Raw genomic sequence first — 22,384 nt, 5'->3', positions numbered from 1 at the left:
TTTCCTGCAAAACTCTCAATTCGTTGAGGTTATGAGTTTTTCATTTTTGTACGCCCTTTTCAATTGTATTTTATAGTGAATAAAAGCAATTGGCAATGTTGTATAAATAATTCCCGCATGGATTCATATGTTCACAACAATTTGCAAAAAAAATTAGTTGTCCAAGAGCATTGAAAGCGGAGTTATGAGCTCCGATGTATAGCGGGAGCGCCACTGGAAATGCTCGAGACACCTTGTTTATAAGCAGCGCAAGACAGTCACCCGACACGGTTGCTCCAACCTTCGTGCAAATTGGCACAAAACTGCAAATAAATATGCATCTGGAAGCTGAGACATTTTCCTGCAAAATGAGATTTTTTTCCCCCACACAGCTTGCAAAAACTTTGCAGCTAGACATCTATATATGCAGTTACGATCTTTTGCTCTGAATTTTTATGCAGTTCTTGAGACTATAGATTTATGTAAAAATTTTGCATATAAAGTCATTGCACCGGTTCATGTGTGCTGCAGCAAAAGATTAACTGGTTGTGTGCAAGAAGAATTAAGTGGTGAGCCTATATTCACACATTTGGTGAAGCAGCAAAAGACAAGAAGCAACATTTATTATGAGCAGAAACAGCAAATCATGGACTGCTAGATTGCAAAACAATATGAGAACTGAACTCTTTGATTAGACTGCTGCTCTGAAGATGACAGTGTGCATAAAATACAGCACACCAATGCACAACTAATACAATAGATTAGCAAATGTATGTACAAAAGCTAGCAATACAAAGCAGTGAAGCATTTGCAGAAACTAAATAAAATACCATTTGTAAATAAATTTAGTTAGCATGGTAAGGATCAAAACATGACTCGCACAAAAATATTCCACAAGTGACTCCGCTGCCAGTGCATTCAGCTTGCTCATCCATGATGTATACAGACAACTGGTGCACATAGCCAGAGACAACAACGGAAAGCAAATAACTTAATTCCAAATTTAGATCTGTTAGATGGAATATACTGTCTGAAGTTGAGCCATTCTTGACATGCCAGCAAGCTTTCATCTACAGATATAAATTTGTCAGATAGAAAAACAGTATAGAACCAGTCGCATGTCATGGCAAAAACATTTTCTAACTTGAACAATATATTGCCAGCAGGGTCTTCAAAATTGTCAATAAAGTGTAAACTTGCTTCTAATTTTCTTACAATTTTTAAATTGGTTAAAAATCAGCGTAGATAATAAAGGAATGTGGACCAGTAAGGCAACAGAGAAGGCGTTTTGAGAATACCTATATGCAAAACTAAACAAACAACTTGCCAAATGTTCATCATCAACAGGCTCCGAAGCATCGCAATGTTTTTGAAGGCCATATTTATTCGTTTCGATAAATATAATATTTATAATGGCCGATGTTTAAAAAGCTTTGAATAATAAAAAACACTTACCTGTTTAAGAATGCAAACTTATACTCCTGCCAGGCTGTCAGCAAAATGTCATTCTTTTGGTTTTAAATCAGCTCCTCTTTGATATCCGTCATTACTCGCCGTTTCAACATCGGCCGTTTCAGTCTCACTTTCGCAATCCAATTCATTCTGTTGATTTTCTTTTTTACTTTCATCGTCTTCCTCACATTTTTCTGGTCTAAAGTCCTCTTCTTCACTTTTAAACCAGTCGGTATCTTCCTGTAAACGAATTTTTTAGCAGCGCTTCAAATTTCGCGTCCGTTCACGATGATCAGCTTTCCATAAAGAACGTTCAACTTCTAACAACGTGTTCTTTTTGCACATGCGTAGAAGAGAATAATTATACAGTAATACTTCAACTTACGAGTGCTCCAACGTACGAGAAACTTGAGGTACGAGCCAGCTTTTAAGAAAGTTTTAGCACTAACATACGAGCCATGTTTGAGATACGAGCACGTGAGTCAGTTGCTAAGTATGCCGGAGGTGTTTTATGAGAACAGCATCATTTTGTATTTTTCAACTGCTCAGGTTATATTTTTGTACCGTGTTTTTTTGTGCGCGATTTTCAGTGCAGAATTATGTGAATTAAAAGTACTGTGCGTAGACCGAAAGTTTGCCAGTAAAATGAAAGATGAAATGCAAAGAAAAAGCAAATGATAACAATTATTAAACGGAAAATTATTGAAGAAATATGCGAAATGTGTATGCGTGATTGAGCTAGCTCAGCAATATGACAGAAATACATCCACAATTATCAAACAGAAGGATTATATTCAGGGCATTTATTTAGCTCGCAAAATGACTAACCATAGTTTCTAAACGACCCAGCGATCTTCATGACCGCTGATGGAGAGACTGCTCAGGCATTGGATAAAAGATCAACAATTGGCCGGTGACAGCGTAACTGAACGACGCTATGTGAAAAGGCTGGTGCTATCTATCAAAACTATAAACATTCGGACAAGTTGGCTAGTGGTCGTACATTAACCGTTTGTGACGACACCTGTGTTCGTCCTAATGGCAACATGTTGAATGGGCGACAAAGGCAAACGTCCTTAGATAGGTTTATCTTAAAACGGCCGGCTAGTCGTGAAAGCGAAACAAAGGAAAAATTAGCTAACTAGCGAGAAACTTAAAACTATGAATGCCGAAGAAATTTTAATTACGTTAAGTTAAAAATGAAAGTTTGCTTTTAGGTTTGCTTCTAAGTTTGTCTTTTAAGACTCTGATAAAATCCAAATTTATTAAAGTCAACTGTTGTAATGAAGGAAAACTTATATCTGCCTCCCTGGCAAATGCTAGCGTTAGCTGCTATTGTATGTATTTAATTTTACATTTTAATTAATCACATTTTCTTGCATTATTTTTTATTTGTTGCTTTTTAAAAACTTGTGGTAAGTTAGGACAATAACCAACATGTTCTTTCTGTTACAATGTCTTGTTTTGAGTGTTTTATTTGCATTTATTAGAGTATGGAAACCAATCAATATATATTTAATTGTTCTATATATAAATAAATTGCACCAACATGCGAGTAAATTGACATACGAGCTCAGTCTCGGAACGCATTAAGCTCGTAAGTCGAAGTATGACTGTAGTGTTAAAAAAGTAGTATGATATCTTTTAAAATTTCTCAAAATATTAATTAAAAATTTTAGTGCTGTTTTTAAAATAAAAAAATGAATTTAAAAAATACCTGTCGAAGACTCAGATCTGACGGGCAATTACGGATTTGGTGCGCTGAGACCGCGCTCTCAGCCTGTAAGAATTACAGGAACGGTGTGAAAAAGGTTAAACTTTGATTACTGCAGCAAAACTGAGATCTGATGGTAACATAGCCTCTTATTCCAAGCAAACTTGAGCAGCATTGGTTTTTCTTCAAGCATAATTTTAATTGTCTAGTTAAAATTACAGCAACTGATGAATAAAAAGTAAAGAGTATAAACTACCGGGAACTATTAGTTTATAGTAGCAGTTAACTTGAGAGTATCTCTCTCTTGGGATTCCCTGTGTAGCAAAATCGGCTGGGCATCAATGGTACAGCATAGGTGTGCCATTGACATAGCTCTATCGTTTTTGTATACATCTATATTCAAAACCTACATAGCCTTCAGATTACAAGCTATTAGTAGCTATAACTATTTATGCCTGGATTACCAAACTGTCAACAGAGGAGGTAGGGTAATCTCTATGAGCCACCTCAAACTGAGTAAGACTACTTAATGCAAAATGCCAATATTTTAAAAATTTATTAAAGTCAGCCGGGGATACCAAAATATACTAGCAAATTTTAAATCAGCAATTAGGTGAATAAACAGTCGGTAGTGGCGCTCCAAAATCAATTATAAACGATGATACAGAAATTCAGAACTCACAAGAAATAGCCAATTGTTTTAACCTACATTTTATACCCATAAGAGCTACATTAGACCAAGCATGTAGCAACACTCCAAGTCTTTGGGACATACAAGATGTTTATCTATTACCAACAGGCTTATAACCTCATTTTTGTTGTGTCAATAAAAGCTTTGTTGGTTTGTTGAAAAAGCTGAATGCAAATAAAGCTACAAGATTAGATTCAATTCCAGCAAATCTAATGAAAATTACAATACCTGCTTTTGCTTGTCCTCTAGCTCATATTACAAATACTAGCTCACAATTAGGTGTATTCCTTCATAGCCTCGAAATAGCAGAAGTAAAACCTTGGTTTAAAAAGGGTTCACCCAAGCTTTTATCAAATTGCAGACCAATATTTATATGGCTTGTTTTTGGCATAGAATTTACCAAGTGTAACTGAAAAAACCTCAATAGCCTCAGATTTTGAGGATTTTTTAATATGTTGTTGCCCATGTTAAAAAGCGCTTATATCCCAAATTTTGATCTTCTAGGGTCATCGATCCAGGTGCTATGAAGATTTGAACTTTGACCATTTGTCGCCTTAGTTTGACGCCTTAGTTGTCGCCTTAGGGCATCTAGCTGACTTTAGACTCATATAAGTTCAAGGATATACAAGTTAGAGCTCTAGACCTTTTTGTGTCTACACACAATTTCCATATTTACAAAAACAAATAGGTTTGAAATTTTTCGGATGAGTAATATGAGAGATAACTCCGATCAAAAATGCTATTTTAGCGATTATTCAAAAGCAATTATTACCCCTAACATATAATTTGCCATTTTTTCTGTTAATATTTCTGAATTCCTCCAGGCCTCAGCTATCCAAAACTAGTCTTATTTTCTCTGTAGATGCATCGGGTCAGCGTCTAAAAGCCATACAAGATTAACGTTTTTGTCGAAATACTGTGAAAGTAGAGGTCCAGGTCAACCTGTGGTTTCAACAAAGTCACACATTTTTCTCATGTTTTACACCAATTAACATATGCAGATTTAATTAACACCATCAAAAATTTGTGTTTCAAACTGTAAAATGCTTAAAATTGAGTTCCAAATACCCTCCAAACACCTTTGTAAACTGCCTTAATTAAATGAGAGTATCCCCCCTTGTTAAGTTTTAACTTGGCTGATTATTATCCTATCAAGTTCAAATTTGCTGTGTGTTTGCAGTTAGTGATTTTGATAGTAATGAGCCTTAAATTATTTTCTTAACTTACATTCCTCAATGTTATCCATTGTTGCAGCCTCAAATGCATATGTTTTGCCGGAGTTGGTGGTAGATGGCGGCGCCACAGCTAATAGAACATGCTCTGGTGGTATCCAGGTATCCAGCAGATGTCATCTTGCTTTGGCCATGTGAAACTGTTTGTTGAGCCTTTGTGCATGACATGACTCTCACCATAATATCATTGTTTTCTTCATCATAGCCAATCGCCATCCCCATATACCACCGACCATCATACATACAGGCCAGATATTGTCCAGGTTGAGGTGTTAAGGGATTGCTGGTAACATGTGAGTCATCAGTCTTCCCAACTTTGTATCATTGTAGCATACATTTTTCATCAACCAGTGGTAATAGTTTGCAAACTTCAATTGCTGTTCTACTGAGTGGCTTGAACCAGTGCTGGTCCCGCCAACCAATGACTCGTGGTGCTTTGAACCTTGGTTCTAAAATCACTGCTCATTCTGCGACTTTATCAGTGGGTACATAAAACACCTCTACCCCAGCAATGTTTTCCCTAGCATACTTGTACAGTTGCTCAGCACTGAGCAGTCTTTCTTTACCTGACTTAAGTAACTGCTTGGAGTGACGGGTGGCCAGTCTCTCTTGACTACCCCGCCAATCCCATCGGATGGACCTTTTCCATGTGAGGTGACAAAGAAGCTCTAAGATGCTGTAAGATTGAAATCAAGCTCATGGTGACATAAGTTGGCAAAGTTCTTGTAATTCTTGTATTGGGCACCAGATCCATCACTGAAATAATTCACATGAGTCACATGAGGTAGGTTTTCTCTGATGAATCTGATGGGCGTTCTCCGGAAGGTATGCATACATTCCAGAGAACGCTCTTTAGAATGTATACACCAATGTATAATTTCCAACCTATATGTTTGTGTAAATATGGAAATTGCGGACACAAAAACATCTAGACCTCTAACTTGCATATTCTTGAATTTATATGGGTTTAAAGTCAGCTAGGGCAAACTCGGGCGACAAATGGCCAAAGTTCAAATCCTCATAGCACCTGAACCGATGACCCTAAAAGATCAAAATTTGGGACTTGAGCGTTTTTTAACGTGGGCAACTACATCAGGCCCGTATTTCCTGGTGCAGCTGGCCGGCTGAACTTTTTAGTGATTTTCGTGGCCGAGTACTAAGAATTGCAGTCTACGCACATTCGCTTGGAATTTCCAACTCCACTTATTAGCGCTCCAGCACTAATAAGTGGAGTTGGAGATGAAGTGGAGACGCTCACTAATTTATTATTAGTTTTGCTTGCCGCTAATGCAGTGAGTAATAGGTTTTTCTGCGTTAAAGCAAATCCAAACATCGATGAGGAGATCTATGGGGCAGGCTCGTTTAAATGATCTTCTAATATTACACATATATAAAGATGTTGAAATAGATACAGAATGTTGTGAAATATTTCTGCCATGGACACATTGACAGAACAAGAGCTATTGCAATAAAGAAGTAATAGCTTGTGTTCTGTCAAAGTCCCTTACAGAAATCTGTAGTTTCATGAGTTTTATGTCATTCGTTGAATAAAGAAAAAGTTTTGCCTACCATAAACAATATATTTATGTAGATTTTGGTGCTTACAATTGATTGTATTGATGCATACTTTGAGGGTTGTTGATGCTTGAAAGGTTCAGAGCTTTGAGTCGCTGCCTCGAACCCCCTTGGGGGCTTACACTGCTTCCCAAACCCCAAGGTGTTCATAACTAGTCACCTAACATTTGCAGCCACCCCAACTTGCAACCAGGGAATACAGGCCTGAACAACATATTAAAAAATCATCAAAATCTGAGACTATGAGGTTTTTTTCAGTTACACTTAGTAAATTCTATGCCTTTTAGTAAATTTTTGAGAAAGTTGCTAATATGCAAATATTTAAAAAATAGCAACATTCTTAGAACACAACAATTTGGCTTCAGAAAAAATCAAAGCATTTTTTGAGTTTTCAAATAAAGTTTTATCTGCAATGAACCAAGGCAGAGCAGTACTAGGGACATTTCTTGATTTTATTTAGGCTTGACACCATTGACCACTAAATACTCATTCACAAATTAAAATACAGTAAAACCTCTAATTGAAGGCCCCTTCTATTTGAACGCCACCTCCATTTGACTGCCACTCTGAGAAAGGAGTTGAAAAATAGATTGCCACTCTGTAGTTGAATGCCACCTCCATTTGACCGCCACTTTGATATTATTTGATCTTTACGAGCCCATTATATCGATTGATCAGTAGGAAAGTGTCCACAAAGTTGAATTAATAATGAATCATTTATATAAATAACAATCAATTCTCTCCAATTCCAAAGCTTTTTGCTTTGTATCATTAAAACTTTAAAGCAAGTCCTAGATTCTGTAACACCCCAGAAATAATTATTAACTGTCTCAGGCTAATCGGAGTTCCTTGTATAATGCGGTCTTGATACTTTGAAGTACATATATAAAAAGGTTTAAATTTACGATGGTAGATGAAGTTTGAAAGCAACACCTTAAAAATCTATATACGTGTATATATATTTCTCAAAGTTGGTCGTATGTATGTCGTTCCTGCTATAACTATTAAAATCTTAAAATAAAGAATCCATAAAGCAGCAGATTCGATCTCATTACCTCAGTTTCACCAGTCGGACACCTTACTAACTAAACCATGTGAGCTTGATAGATTCGATCGGCAATATATATCGCTGTATTGGCGCAAATAGGCTACTGCTTCTGGTCACGAAGCAAAGCGTTGGCTTAACATCAGAAAGGTAACTCTTATTAGTAAACTTGCTCAAATTATCCATTGGCAATGTGTCAAGGTAATAGCAAGTGGCAGGCAACTCTCATTACTTCTCATTGTTGATAAGCCGATTTTTAATACCTGGGCAACGCCGGGTACCACAGCTAGTAATTAATAATTGTCTCAGACTAATAGTAGTTCCTTGTTTAGCTTGGTGTTGTTCATTCAAAGTACACGTGTATAAAAACGGTTTGCAAGTTTTGGGCCAAAGGTTAAGTTTAGCAAGCAAAACTTTACGCGTTGCATTCGTGCCAAACGCAAGTGAAAGTTTTGCTCCCCCCAAAATTGTTTGGGACTAGTATTGACCAGATCAGCAGTTTAGAAGAAGAGTTGAGGTCAGATGACATTGTAGAACATATTGGACAACCAAAAGATGTTCATTCCATCGGAAGCAACAATCAGAACGCAGCTATCCTAGCAAACTATGCAAATGTCTTTGTTTTAAAAACGTTAATTTTTTGTCCTACATTTAATATAAGTATGGCTCATCGATGTAACTTGTTCATGAAATTACATTTGTAGTATTTGATAGATTACCATTATATGACTTATAAATTTGCAGATTTATAGCATATTATTTGATAGCATCATTGCGATAATCTGATTCTACAATTGATCGCCACTAGTAATTCCTCTTCTATTGCACATAAAAAGCTAGTTTTGGCTGCAAATCGTAGCAAACAAATCAATGAGTGCAATGAGCTTTTATGCAACATTGTTAAATATAGATATAAAATAAAATTATGCTTTCAAATTTAAAATGAAATAAAAATTGAAAGCTCTAACAAACAAATTGCAAAGCAAGACAGGCAATAATATCATCGCAGTATTGCAAGCAATACTACGGTATCAACTGGTAAAGATATTTTTCGGTTTCCCAATGCATATTTATTGAGAGATCTTTGGCAAGTTCGAGGTAAGTTAGCAGATTTATAGCATCCAAAAAGTTTAATATCGTTTTACCAGAAAAAGAGGGCAAAATATAGGCAACACTCGCTTCGCCCGAAACAGGACTAAATTTATCTTCTCAAAATTCTGATGAGTCATTTGAAAAATACAACGCCAGCCTCTATTTGACTGCTGCCTCCAATTGACCGCCTCTAGAGAAAAAAGGTTGAAAAAAAAGTGTCGTGATGTTCAATTAAAGGTTTTACGGTATGTCCACTTCTCATCATTTTCTATTTACTAGATAAAAACTTCTGAGAATATAGAAAACTGGTACTATTAATAGAAAACTATAACTCTAGCTTTTTAAGTATAAATTGTGATGTTCCTCAGGGCTCTATCCAGGGCCCAACCTTATTCTTAATATATCACTAATATATACCATATATTATAATAATATAATATACCACTATATATCTACTAGTCATTTAAAACTTATTCTGTATGCTGAGAAGACAAATTTATTTTTTTGAGTCGGGCAATTTGAATAATAACATTGATACAGTTAATAATGAACTTCAAAAATTGAACAATGGTATAATACAAATAAATTAACTGTAAACACGGACAAAACAACATACATTCTAATGGAAAACTATCACAACAAAATTTAAAAAAATCAATAAAATTATTTGATTTAGAGCTTCAAGAGACATCTTTGATCAAATCCATTTGGACATATAGACTACCTGGCATGGGATGCACACATTGATAAGCTAAATAAGCTAACAAGATTCATGGCGAGCCTGATAAGTAAATGTTTCAATTTTTTACCAAGTGTAATGAAACAAATATACAACACATTTATTAACTCTAAAATTAGTTACTGTCTGGAGTCATAGAAAAATGCTTCATTTTGTTATTTAAAAAATATTAATATCACACAAGCGTCTAATACGCATAGTCTTTAATAAACCACTACTGACGTCATCTCGGTGCCTGTTTGTTAAGCTTTTGTGTTGCCTGTTGATGAACTTTACCAGTAAAAAATTGTCTTGATGGCACATTAAGATAGGATTTAAATGATTATAAAGTAAAAAAAATTCTCACTATAATACTGGATTTTTAAAAACTAATATGCCATTACCAAATTTTTATACTGCTTTCAGTCAAAAAACAATTAAATACAGAGTTCCATCACAATGGAACAGTCTTCCAATAGACTTATGTAAAATTTCAGCATTTATTAGAATAGTAGCTTTCAAAGAATTGTTAGGGGCCACTTGTTAAACCTAGATTAATCATCAAGATTGGCCCACTATTCACAATTGGATGAAATATGCCAAATAATTCGACTTACCAGCCAAAATATGCCAACCTCTGTGGGCCTGGCACATCGACTAGCTGCACTGCTACTGAGCATGTGGGCCTCATCATACCTTAATATGTAGGAATTACGCTTCCATTTATTTTGTTTTTATTTAATCGATATTGTAAGAATATCTTCATTCTTGCTTAAAGCCATATTTCAACTAATTGATGAAATAAAACACAACCAACTGAATAGAATTAACACGAGAGAGTATCAGTAAAAGTAAAAGGTTCAGTAACAAGGCACCTGTAAAAATATAAATCCTGGTAGTTGGTTAGTTAACTAACTAGTTGACAGTGTCTAAGATGATGAGGATAATTGTTGATGGACAAGAGCACGCGCACTGATGCAAACACCCACTTTTATGCACATATACAAACAGTCACTCACATACTCATGCACACTACTCATTGTCTATATCGATAAATACTTGTTTGATTAGAAAAAACTTTTGATTTGTATTCCTCTTAAAGAATCTAAACCTTCTCTTTTGTTTTTATTCAGCCAGTTCACCGAAGCTTTAGAGATCTTTATCTGTTTTGTCTATTGGAAGGTTTACTCTGACTCATCAATGTCAGAAAGAGGTTTTGAACCACCTGCAGCACCTTGCTCTTTTTCTGCCTCCTCCGACTCAGCTGGTTTTGGTACATCAGACTCTGGTGCAGAGGGTTTCGATTCAGAAAGCTTTGGGGTCTTCATTCCACGCAATGCATGCTTAAGCTGCTCTGCGGTTTCTCCAGTAAAAACTTGAGCATTCAGAACTGAAAAAGTAGAAAGACAAATGTGCTTTGCTAATGATGGAAAAGACAACTTTGGTTTTTTTCAATCTATTTTATATGCATTTGATACCACTAATATTACCAAGCTCAGCAACATCAAAGATGGGGTGGAGGAAATGTCATAAAAAGGACACTTTTTATTTTACGTATTATCGAAATATGTAATACATTTGAATAATATGTAAAATCCGAGCAGACTTGAAAAATATTTAGTCTGCTCAATTGGATGACTAAATTATTTATATTGAATTATTATTATTTATTATTATTATTTATTTGTTAATTTATGCGCCGACAGTTTTCATTCAATTTATTTTGTCTCACAGAAATTTTGCTTCTAATGAGACAAAGAGGCATCCGCTGATTATTTGAAAATTGATAAAAATAATAATTAAGCTAATAGATGCCTAAACATCTTTAAAATAGTGAGTGATAGCAGTTCGAAAACAGCTTGAAGGTTTCAAATCTATGATTTAAAAACCAGAACAAAAAAATACCTGATTTGTCAGACTGATTTACTATTTTTTGCATTGCATGGGCAGATTTTTTTGGCTAGTGAATGAAGAGGGAACGATAATAAACTTGTTACGTTCTAACCACAAGCCATTCGGTGATACCGCAAGAGGTCAATGGCTAAGAGCGTTAAGATTTTCGGACATTATAAACGTCTATGAGGACTACGATACCAGTGGGGGTTCTACTATGATTTGTGACGATTCTGACGACAGGGGATATTTAAAAAGTGACAGACGAGATGACCATTTATCAATGTAGGTGACGAGGTGATGATGATTGCGTAAGTAGGATTACTAAAGGTACGGCTACACGTAGCAAATTTTTCGTTGGTTCTGAGTTCTGGCGTAAATCACGAAAAACACAGAATTAGTCGGTCGAAATTCACAGATACATGTCTTTGTATACGCGTATTTGAGCTGTCGAATTTGCCCACCGAATTCGTCGACGAAACACTTCTAACAGACTAAACAAATTATTAGCGAGCACGATTCTAGCAGCTTTAGCAATTAGTATAGTCCAAGACACATATTGCGACACACAATAAAAGTACGAAGGCAATTCAACATAGTACACACGATGTAACTGTTTAAGTTGCGCTATTGTTGGTTAGCGAGCACAAATCTAGCAAATTTTAAAATATATGTAGTCCAAGAACATAATGCGATACGCAAGAAAGACATCACGGCAATTCACCATAGTAAATACAATGCAACCAACTTGATTGCACTAAAAATGGCAGCATTTTTTACCACAAAACCTTTGCTGCTAAAAAGGAACTTTTTATTATTAAAAAATAAACAATTTGTAGCCAGAGTGTCCAAAGATAAATACATACAATAGCGCAATCTAAACAGTTGCATCGTGTGTACTATGTTGAATTGCACTCATACTTTTATTGTGTGTCACTATACATGTCTTGGACTATACTAATTGCAAAAGCTGCTAAAATCGTGCTCGCTCGCACGATTCTAGCAGCACAGAATAATTCTATGAGTTTCGTTCATTTCGTGATTTTGGTCAAAAGCACCGAAAAATTCATTACGTGTGGCCGTATCTTTACCAACTTATTATTTGTCCATAAATCAACACGATCAAATTAAACTTCACTAGTTTTGGTTTGAAGCCCCTGGCCCAGCATTTATAGACTGCCAGGTAATTAAAATAAACAGCAATAAAATTCAACGACACTGACAGCAAATCCATTTCCAAGTCTGTGACTGACAGTGATTATTGAAGACAATCTCGTTCTATTTTCAGTATAATAAATGTAGCCCTAAAAACCTAAGACGGCTGTCAATCTTCGCAGAGTAATCAGCAACGCTCCAAAACATCACTAATAAGTTTGAGAAGGTCGCTGGTTGAGCAATGCTTTTGATTAGCAAAAGTTCCATCTGAGCAAGTTTCAGGTTGTTAACATAACCCAGTGCCACCAGAATGGATATTTGTATTAAAATAACGAATGTGAAGAAAGAGGTTGTTTTGGTTACCAACTTGAACAAGTTGACGACAGTGATTTTAAAAGTGACGACAGTGATTTTAAAAGTGACTATTCTGACGACAACTTTGTGTGGTAGGACCCCCACCAGTAGAGAAGTCTCTGTGTGGATTGAGAAATTAGAACTTGTAGCAAAACTGCAGGGTGCGGACTGACAAAGTGAAGTTTCTGCCATTGTTCCTGTAAGGACCAGCGTTTGCAGTGTATCAGCAAACAAAGTAAAGGCTGATTATAAACAGTCTGTGGATGCATATCTAGCTGACCTGTGGCGATTGATAGACTTAATGGGATAGACCAATTCGGATCCCTTGCTCAGATGTGTTTTTGTTGGTAGCTTACCTTCTGATATCGCTTTGCAACTAAAATGAACTGTAGATATTGATAGTGTGGAGTTGCTTGCCGTCATGAGTAAGGCCAGAGCTATGTTGGCTTCAAGGAGAGCAACTACCAGCTTTGCGTGTGCTGGGTTGAAACAAGGTAGAGCCATACAATGTTACAATTGCTATGGCAGGGGGCACATGGCCCGCCAGTGCCCTACAGGAAAAATTGACAAATTTGCAGGTAATTGTAACCATCATGTTTGTAAGTGCTGTCTGTGACTCAGCCACTCACCTGGCCAACAGGTGTCCTGAGTGCTGGGGAAATACAAAAGGAGGAGCGTTTGCGTCGGACAGCAATAGAATTTCCTGATCAATGGTGTCGAAATTCGATCATTAGTAGACGTTGGTTGTCAACAATCTGTAGTGAGTGTCCAGGCTCTGGGTGTCAGATACAGCGCACGTTGTACAAATGTGATGATGTTAGATAGTAAAACCAAAGAGTGCCTAGGGGAAGTAAACTTGAACATTGGCTCAGGTGAAACCACAGTTGAGCTTCGCTGTTTGGTTTCCATATCTTTCATGTGTGACTACTTGGCGATTATTGGGATGGAGGCAGTAGAAATATTGGGCGGCAGGAGTGTGAGCAGTGAAGGTGTGCCATCTATTGGAGTTTGCAAGGGTGCAGCGCCAACAGTAGCAGTAGGCATGCGCATAAAACTAGATGGATCACAAGCTGAGGACACTGATTTCATGGCCACATTTGATGGGAAGAAGTGGATGGTAGCATGGTGATGGAAGGAGAACCTGTTTTGAAAAATCGATGTGGGCAGTACAGCATCTCAGATGAGTGCAGAGAAGGCTATGAGCAAGAAGTTAAAGCATGGATTGATAGTGGAAGGTTGGAAGAGCATGATGAAGTACACTGCAAAGTGCAAAGCATTATACCTCTCATGGCAGCACTACAACCAAACAAAGAGAGAAGAATTCGGCAAATGATGGACTACAGCAGGAAATTGAACCAGCATATAAACTGCAATCTAGGTGCAGATGTAGGCATCCGCCAAAACAAGGTGTAAAAATGGCGAGAGTTTAGACCCAACTGTAGTATGCTCAACCTGGTTGAGCATACAACAGTTGAACATACAACATGAAAGCCTATTTGAAGCTGGATGTGAATAATGAGCTTATGAAATTCCAGGCTGTAAGGTACAAAGAAAAGCTCTTTGTGATGACACGGATAGGCTTTGGGCTTAATGTGGCGCCTAAGACCATGTCAAAGGTGCTAGGCAAAGTACTCTCATTGGATAGCAAGATTGAAGCTGGTACGGATTATTACGTAGACGATATAATTGTAGATAACGATAAAGGTTCGGTAGCGCATGTAAGGGAGCATCTCACCAAGTATGGCCTAGTGACTAAGGAGCCCGAGTGCATTGATGATGCTAAAAGTGTGTTGAAAGAGATGAGACCAGCAGAGTTCAGCGGTGCGGAGACAATTATGCTGGTGAAAAGATAGAAAACATGACAAAAGGGAATTGTTCTCCCTGCGTAGAAAGCTCAAAGGCCTCTATCCAGTCGGTGGTTAATTGAGGGTGGCCTGTAGAGATAAGAAGAGAGAAAGTAATAAATGTGACTGGAATGGGACAGAGCCAGATCAGGTAATTATACATGTTACAATGGAGATCCTGCAGGAAAAAGACCAAGTAGGTGGACAGTGGCCAGTACTTGACAAGAGACGTGGAACAATATGGTGTGACGCAAGCAACCTGGCAATTGGTGTGTCTGTAGAAGTTGATGGGCAACAGGTAGAAGATGGCTGCTCATTACGCAAAGATGATGGCAGCCATATTAATGTCGCGGACGTGGTAGTACGAGGTGTTAGTTACGGAGTGAAATGGGGCCTCGCATCAGTATTTGGGATCACCGACTCAACTACTGTGTATGGTTGGATCAAGTCTATTATCACCAACAGTAAACGACCAAAAGTATGCGGACTGGGAGAGATGCTTACACAAAGGAGGCTCAGTATGATTGCCGAGTTAATAAAACTGTATGGTTTAGATGTAGAAATGAAATTGGTGAAGTCAGAAGAAAACTTAGCTGACATGTTGATGAGAGTTACCAAGAAATGACTAAAGGCATGAGTGTGTGCTACAGCGGTTGTCAGCATGCACCCAATCCAAGCAACCAGAGACATTTGTGACACTAATTACTTAGGAGTCGACAGGATCTTTTAATTAGCTCGCTGAAAATGAGATGACTCATTGTCAAAGGAGGATGTCGAACAGATGGTCAAAGAGTGTCATGTATGTAGGCAGGTAGATCCCTCGGCGGTGAGCTGGGATTGTGGTGAACTGGCTGTTAAAGAAACGTGGGTAAGATTAGCATCAAATATAACTCATTACAGAGGAATCCCTTACTTGAGAGTAGTTGATTGTGGACCTAGCAGGTTCTCTTTGTGGAGACAACTGAAAAACATGACAGCTGAGGTGGTAGTGAGAAAGCTCGAACAATCATTTTATAGACGGGGTCCTCCCAAGGAGGTTTTGTCAGACAATGGCCCATGCTACCACAGCCAAGTAATGAAAGAAACTGGTGGAGAAGTGAAGTATTGACCACATATTCTCTTGTGCCTATCAACAGCAAGGGAATGGCATCGCAGAATAGCACAGAACAATGAAAAGGATGATGGCTCGGACAGGTAACAGGGCCGAGGAGATGCTGTATTGGTATAAGTTATCTCCAAAATTGATGGAACCATTCTGTAAGGGCAAGGTATACAACACAATGGCAAGCAAACAATGTGACAGCATTGGTGTCAAACGCAGCAGTGAAAGTAGACTCAATGTCCGGAAGCATTAGTGATTTGAAGCTTTGCCACCCACATTCTGCAGCTGAAAGGGCCGACACATACATACATAGACGTGCATGAGCCAGACATCAAACAACAAGTAGAAGACGATAGCCTAGAACATGACAATAACAAATTGCAATATGCCCCAGATCAGTTCCAGATCCCAGATGACTGATAATCTAGCTAACAATGTCGTGGTTCCCAGTGACTATGTGCGACCAACACAAAACAGAAAAACTCCCTCATGGCTTGCTAACCATCATACGTATTAAGTTTTGAACAGCAAAATACTAATTTTGTTTTGGATGATTTAGAAATCAAGGGGATGTGTGATGATTTATGTTTTACCAAGATTTGCTGACTTAGTGTATCTTGTGTTGTTGTTTAGCCTGAGGGGTTTCCTCTTTTTTCGATGCACATTGACTTGCTTACTAGTACCTGATTGATCAAACCGATTTACTATTTTTTGCATTGCCTGGGCTTTGGCTAGGCAGATTGTTCTGGTTAGTGAATGAAGAGAGAACGGTAATAAACTTGTTGCATTCTAACCACAAATTATACTACGGACACTTTTTTAAAAGTGTTGGAGCAGACAGATGAGGTGAAAGAGTATATAATTTGAAGTATTAAGATTTCTTTACATTGCTTTTTGTTTAATGTAAACAGACCTAGCTTCATTAGTAAAGGATATGAAAAGCTCTCAGGTTAGAGTTCTTTATGGTAAAGCTGCCTAGCAAATGTTCCAAAGTGCCTAGCAGAACAGGAATTTTTGTAATGTTTAAAAAATTTCTGACAAAAACACACGTTTCGCCGACACACCGATCGCTGACACACTGACCGCCAAATTTGAAGTTTGAGAGACTTTTTGTTGATGTCACATGGCAAAAAATATGCCATCTAGAGGACACGAAAAACATTGCGCTCCACATTTGTAAGGCAGAAAAACCGTAAAGCAGATACTTCATAGGCCGAAGATGCGCTGCATTTGAATTTTTGTAAATATATCATCAGCATTTCAAAAGAAAGATTATTTTGTTCTTTCAAGTAACAACGTGGTGAGTTTCTTTACATACCAAAGAAAAAAGTTGCCGAAAAGTGATGCCAAAAATCTGTTGGAGCTTTAAAGCAAACAACATTTGTGCCCGAGGTTCATTTTACTTTTCAGCAAAGACGTATTTGAACTTACTTCTCCATATCATCCCCCCGTTTGCTTCGGGAAGTTCTTCTATGCAACGCTGAATACCACCTTTGAACTCACTTAGCGGATCATTGGCATTGCCAGCAACTTTCTGAAACAATGTAATATTATTTTTGCTCATCGATACAACAATGGTTTGGACAAGATATTTGCCAGTACAACTACTCAGCTCTAAAATTTGTAAAACGCTGGATTTAGAGTCCAAAAATAGAAACCAAGCATGACTAACAAAAGAATCCGTATTAAAGCCTACAGAGCTAGAGCAATATGATACACCAAAAGTGCTTACCAGTGCACTCGATGTCGTATTTGGTCGACGTTGATCATCTACAATGTAGCAAACACAATCTTATAAATACAATATTATAAATCAGCCAAATCCTTGTTCCATACTTAAAGTTTACTTGCAACAAAATTCATATTACAGTTATTTGGTATCAAAAGATTCACCAGGTCTTACTCTGTTGTGTTGTAGGTACAAAATATGGGGAATGTGATTACAAGCTCTTGAAAGCTCATAAACGAACAGTTAATCGCAGCCATCAAAAAGACGCCATAGATTGGAATCCCCTTCCAGAAAGGCTCAAATGGGATGTAGTTGAACACAATGGCTTCTGTTTACACTTTCATGCAACTTCATTCGTTGAAATATTTTCACAAATATACCTCACACATTCCATAACACCATGTCTAGTGTCCTTACGCGTCTATTTCATCATCATTGTAATGCCGTCACTTTGAGCACTGATATCTCAAAACCTATACTGTAAAAATTCGTTTAATTTTTTAACCTTTGCTCGAAAGAGTGCATATCATGCTCTGATAAACATGACAAGCATGTTGGTCACCTGTGATAGTAAAAAAAGGCTGCATAAATTGTTCGCGGTATTTGGAAGGAAGCATTGGTCACATGGTCAGATTACGACTAGATGATTAGACCAAACTGAAGTGAAGCTATAAAGTAGCGAGCATCTATATTTGATACCGGCTTTCCGGTAAAGCCCAAAATGTTTGTCATAAACTAGTGCTACGAGACGTTAAGGCTGAGCCTTTTATTGGCTTTTCAGTTCACGTGGTAACATCACGTGCCAAAACAATAACCACAGTGTTTGAGCACATCATCGAAATAAAGGAATTCCAACCTATGGCGTTTTCGTGATGGCTGCAATTAACTGTTCATTTTTGAGCTTGTAAGAGCTTGTAATCACATTTACACATATTTTGCACCTACAAAACAGCCGAGTAAGACATGGTGAATCTTTTGATACCAAATAACTGTAATGTGAACTTTGTTGAAAGTCAACCTTTAAGTTCTAAAAGTAAAACAAATAAGACGACAACTTCCAACCTCTTTACCGACAAAGCTTTTTGAGAAAAAAGTTATGAACACAAGGATTTGTTTGGGGCAGCGTCAATCTTTACCATAATAAAAGCTGTCAGTCTGTTTGAAGCCACGCTTAGAGGTTAGGAGAAAATGCAACATACAGGTATCAAGCTTGGCTATTCCACATAGCAGCCATGCACACTACCATCTGCACCCCTTGACTACCTTGCAGCATTGTGGAATAATTGTGCACATAGTTATTACACATAATCTCTCACAGCACGTGAGACTGACAGTGTACAGATTGGATAAGTCACACAAACTTCAGTGTAAACATAAATAAACAATCTGCATTTTAATACAATATTAAATATATTTTAATATTGTATTAAGATTATGAGCTAGAGAAGATTTTGTAACAATAACATTGCAGAATTGCTGTAAGATTGATAACCAAACTCACATGTGACTGGTAGATTGTCACCTTGGGTAGTTTGCTCAGGCGGAGGTAAAGTCACTTTCTAAATGATAAACGGATGGTTTATAGCAGTCGTGATGTGCTTGCAGTATTTTTATTATACATTATATTTGCAGTTGCTTTAATTTGTCAACTTCTAGCATCGTGTATGTTGTAAGCGATGCTAAGACAGAACTACATTATATATTGTTTTAAATGTCTCCTTGAGGCAACCTACATATGCTCAGTAGACTTTCACTACATGAATGAAGGTCTACTGAGCATATGTAGGTCTTCAACATTTCAAAAATGTAATACGCTTTAATAGGATTCCACTATTTTTTAAATAAGTATTCATTAATAAATAAATAAGTGCATTCATTTAGTTGCTACACACCGTGTTCAGCTATAAATGATCACAGCATCTTAGTGTATAATAGTCAAACAATGTAAATGGTCAGTTATTTTCAGAAACACCATTCCACTAATTAGATGCTGTATGATAAAAAATATTTTCTGAAGAGACCAAAAGGTGTAAGCTGTTAAGATTACAAGATTAATCTATAAATATAAATGACAATAGAAATGATGATAAGAATATAACAATATTATACAAGTGAATTCATCTAATAAGCATACTATATATATAATAAGAATATCTAATATAATGCAACATAATGTATAATACTGTAATATGATTGATAAATGATATATGAAACAATTTAAAGTACATTTGTAGCAGACACTTCTAATAATTATGTTCTCTTTAGACTATATTAGAGAAAAGGTAATTTAATTTCTTTAATCATTTCCCAGGTGTGGAAAAGAGTAGTAAAGAAAATAAATGAACTTAAAGAGAAAAGAAAGGACAACTCTAATAACAGTTTGGGAGTATAATAGTTGTCAGCTCCTGCTAAGGCCAAACTAGCAACTCACCACTGTAGTATGATCTGGTTGTCTCACATAAACAAATGGCCCCTTCAAGCTGCTAAGAGTCGGATAATCTGTAGCCTGCTTTATAAAATAGAAAGTACACATGTAGAATTTCAATCAGATGACCTGTACATTTCATATAAACAAAGTGAACAAACTACTTGAGTTATAATTATTAACAATGACACAGATTAACAAGTACTCAGATTAATAATTACTCTGATTAACAAATGCTCAGATTAACAAACGCTCAGATTAACAAGTACTCAGATTAACAAGTACTCAGATTAACAAGTACTCAGATTAACAAGTACTCATATTAACAAGTACTCATATTAACAAGTACTAAGATTAACAAGTACTCAGATTAACAAGTACTCAGATTAATAAGTACTCAGATTAATAAGTACTCAGATTAAAAAGTACTCAGATTAACAAGTACTCAGATTAAAAGGTGCTCAGATTAACAAGTACCCAGATTAACAAGTATTCAGATTAACAATTACTCATATTAACAAATACGCATATTATCAAGTTCTCAGATTAACAAGTACTCAGATTAACAAGTACCCAGATTAACAAGTACTCAGATTAACAAGTACTCAGATTAACAAATACGCATATTAACAAGTTCTCAGATTAACAAGTACTCAGATTAACAAGTACCCAGATTAACAAGTACTCAGATTAACAAGTACTCAGATTAACAAGAACTCATATTAACAAGTACTCAGATTAACATGTACTCAGATTAACAAGTACTCAGATTAACAAATACTCAGATTAAAAGGTACTCAGATTAACAAGTACCCAGATTAACAAGTATTCAGATTAACAAGTACTCAGATTAACAAGTACTCAGATTAACAAGTACGCATATTATCAAGTTCTCAGATTAACAAGTACTCAGATTAACAGGTACTCAGATTAACAAGTACTCAGATTAACAAGTACTCAGATTAAAAAGTACTCAGATTAACAAGTACTCAGATTAAAAGGTACTCAGATTAACAAGTACTCAGATTAACAAGTACTCAGATTAACAAGTACTCAGATTAACAAGCACTCACAAAACAAATAAACAATATAGAAATCAATTAACGTAAGAGATTGTATATAACTGTACAATATAAATGCCTCTCAAAATGTGTCTTTAAGCACTCTGTCTCCCTTGACCAAAAAATAACGGATAGCATAAACTAGTTACCTGTTGCTGTCCAGTGATGCTAGTAGGTCCATTGCGAGAGTACTGGCCTGAAACATCTGGCACTGGAGCCTAAAATAGCACACCATATATCTATTATATGAAGCTAATTTTTATAGTACTACATCACATATATTATTATTTCTGTTCTAAGCAAGGTTAGACCATGCATGTAAGACACATGGTGCAGCTGGTAGAGCGGACTGTTGGTAATCGTGAGGTTCCAGGTTCAAATGTTCAATATTCACCTGCTGCTTGCATTTTGGTGGTTTTTGGATGGGAGCCTCGCTTATGTAACATCATCAAAGCAAGATACATAAAATCGGTATGACCAAACCCAAGACGCTGTGAGAAGCTATTAACCCTTTCACTACTGCGCTAATTCGTTATTCTGACTAAATTAATTCAAACACATTTTTGAAAAATCAATAGACCGCTAGTATTTAAGCAATATCTCGAGAATAAAAACAGATATTGTTTTCCTGTAAAATGCATCTTATTCAAAACAAAATTTTCTACAAGATTAAGTGTAAAGTTATTTAGTGAATCCCACTCTCGCAAAATTTCTGATTAAACGCGGTGAGTTTCTTATTGCCATGACGATAACGATCTGGTTTTCTCGTTTTGAAAAATAATTAAAAGTGGAATTGCTGAGCCAAAAGGTTATTTCGTCGGAGACAAAATTTGATTGGTCTAGCTAATGTGTGGGCTTCGTAATGAAAAGAAGTGAAACCCTATTGATAAGCCGATACATCGGCTTACAGTCTGTACTTCTATTACCATGAAAGCCGATACATCGGCTTACGGTAGCGAAAGAGTTAGCCAAGCAATACAAAGCTACACTGTTGGTGCAACTGAATTGATGATTCAACATCTGTAAAACTGACATGATCTTAGCCTTCTGCGAAAAGCAGGGACAGGAGCTGATTCTCAAGAACCACCTGTCAACAACGCATTTGCAGATAAACTAGATGAGCATGAAGATCGGTGTGTTACTAGTAGTCCAAAAATGGTGGACGTGACACCCGAAGAGCCAGCATACGCCAGATGGAGACAGCATACGAATTACTATATGGCTGGGAGTGACTACAAGAAGTCTGCAATAGGCTATTCATTTAAAAGAGGCATTGAGATAAACCAACTAAGGAGACGTTGGACTAAAAGGAGACGTTGATTT

General features: G+C 36.7%; 1 protein-coding gene across 1 annotated transcript in view; it reads right to left on the bottom strand.

Annotated features, from left to right (window-relative positions):
- Positions 1 to 9,359: 9,359 nt before the first annotated feature.
- The window catches only part of LOC137401703 (uncharacterized), a 37,639-nt gene continuing 24,614 nt past the window's right edge, over positions 9,360 to 22,384 (bottom strand). The window contains exons 13-18 of the mRNA XM_068088161.1: positions 21,211 to 21,279; positions 20,007 to 20,084; positions 19,077 to 19,134; positions 17,579 to 17,616; positions 17,278 to 17,380; positions 9,360 to 10,888 (exon numbers count right to left, since the gene is read on the bottom strand). Coding sequence (XP_067944262.1) covers positions 10,683 to 10,888; positions 17,278 to 17,380; positions 17,579 to 17,616; positions 19,077 to 19,134; positions 20,007 to 20,084; positions 21,211 to 21,279 — 552 coding nt within the window. The 3' untranslated portion in view covers positions 9,360 to 10,682. The remainder of the gene's footprint in view (positions 10,889 to 17,277; positions 17,381 to 17,578; positions 17,617 to 19,076; positions 19,135 to 20,006; positions 20,085 to 21,210; positions 21,280 to 22,384) is intronic.

This window comes from Watersipora subatra, chromosome 8, assembly GCF_963576615.1.
Source record: "Watersipora subatra chromosome 8, tzWatSuba1.1, whole genome shotgun sequence".
Taxonomy (NCBI): domain Eukaryota; kingdom Metazoa; phylum Bryozoa; class Gymnolaemata; order Cheilostomatida; family Watersiporidae; genus Watersipora; species Watersipora subatra.
The sequence above is the reverse complement of the archived record's forward strand: the minus strand, read 5'-3'. Positions and strand labels throughout refer to the sequence as shown.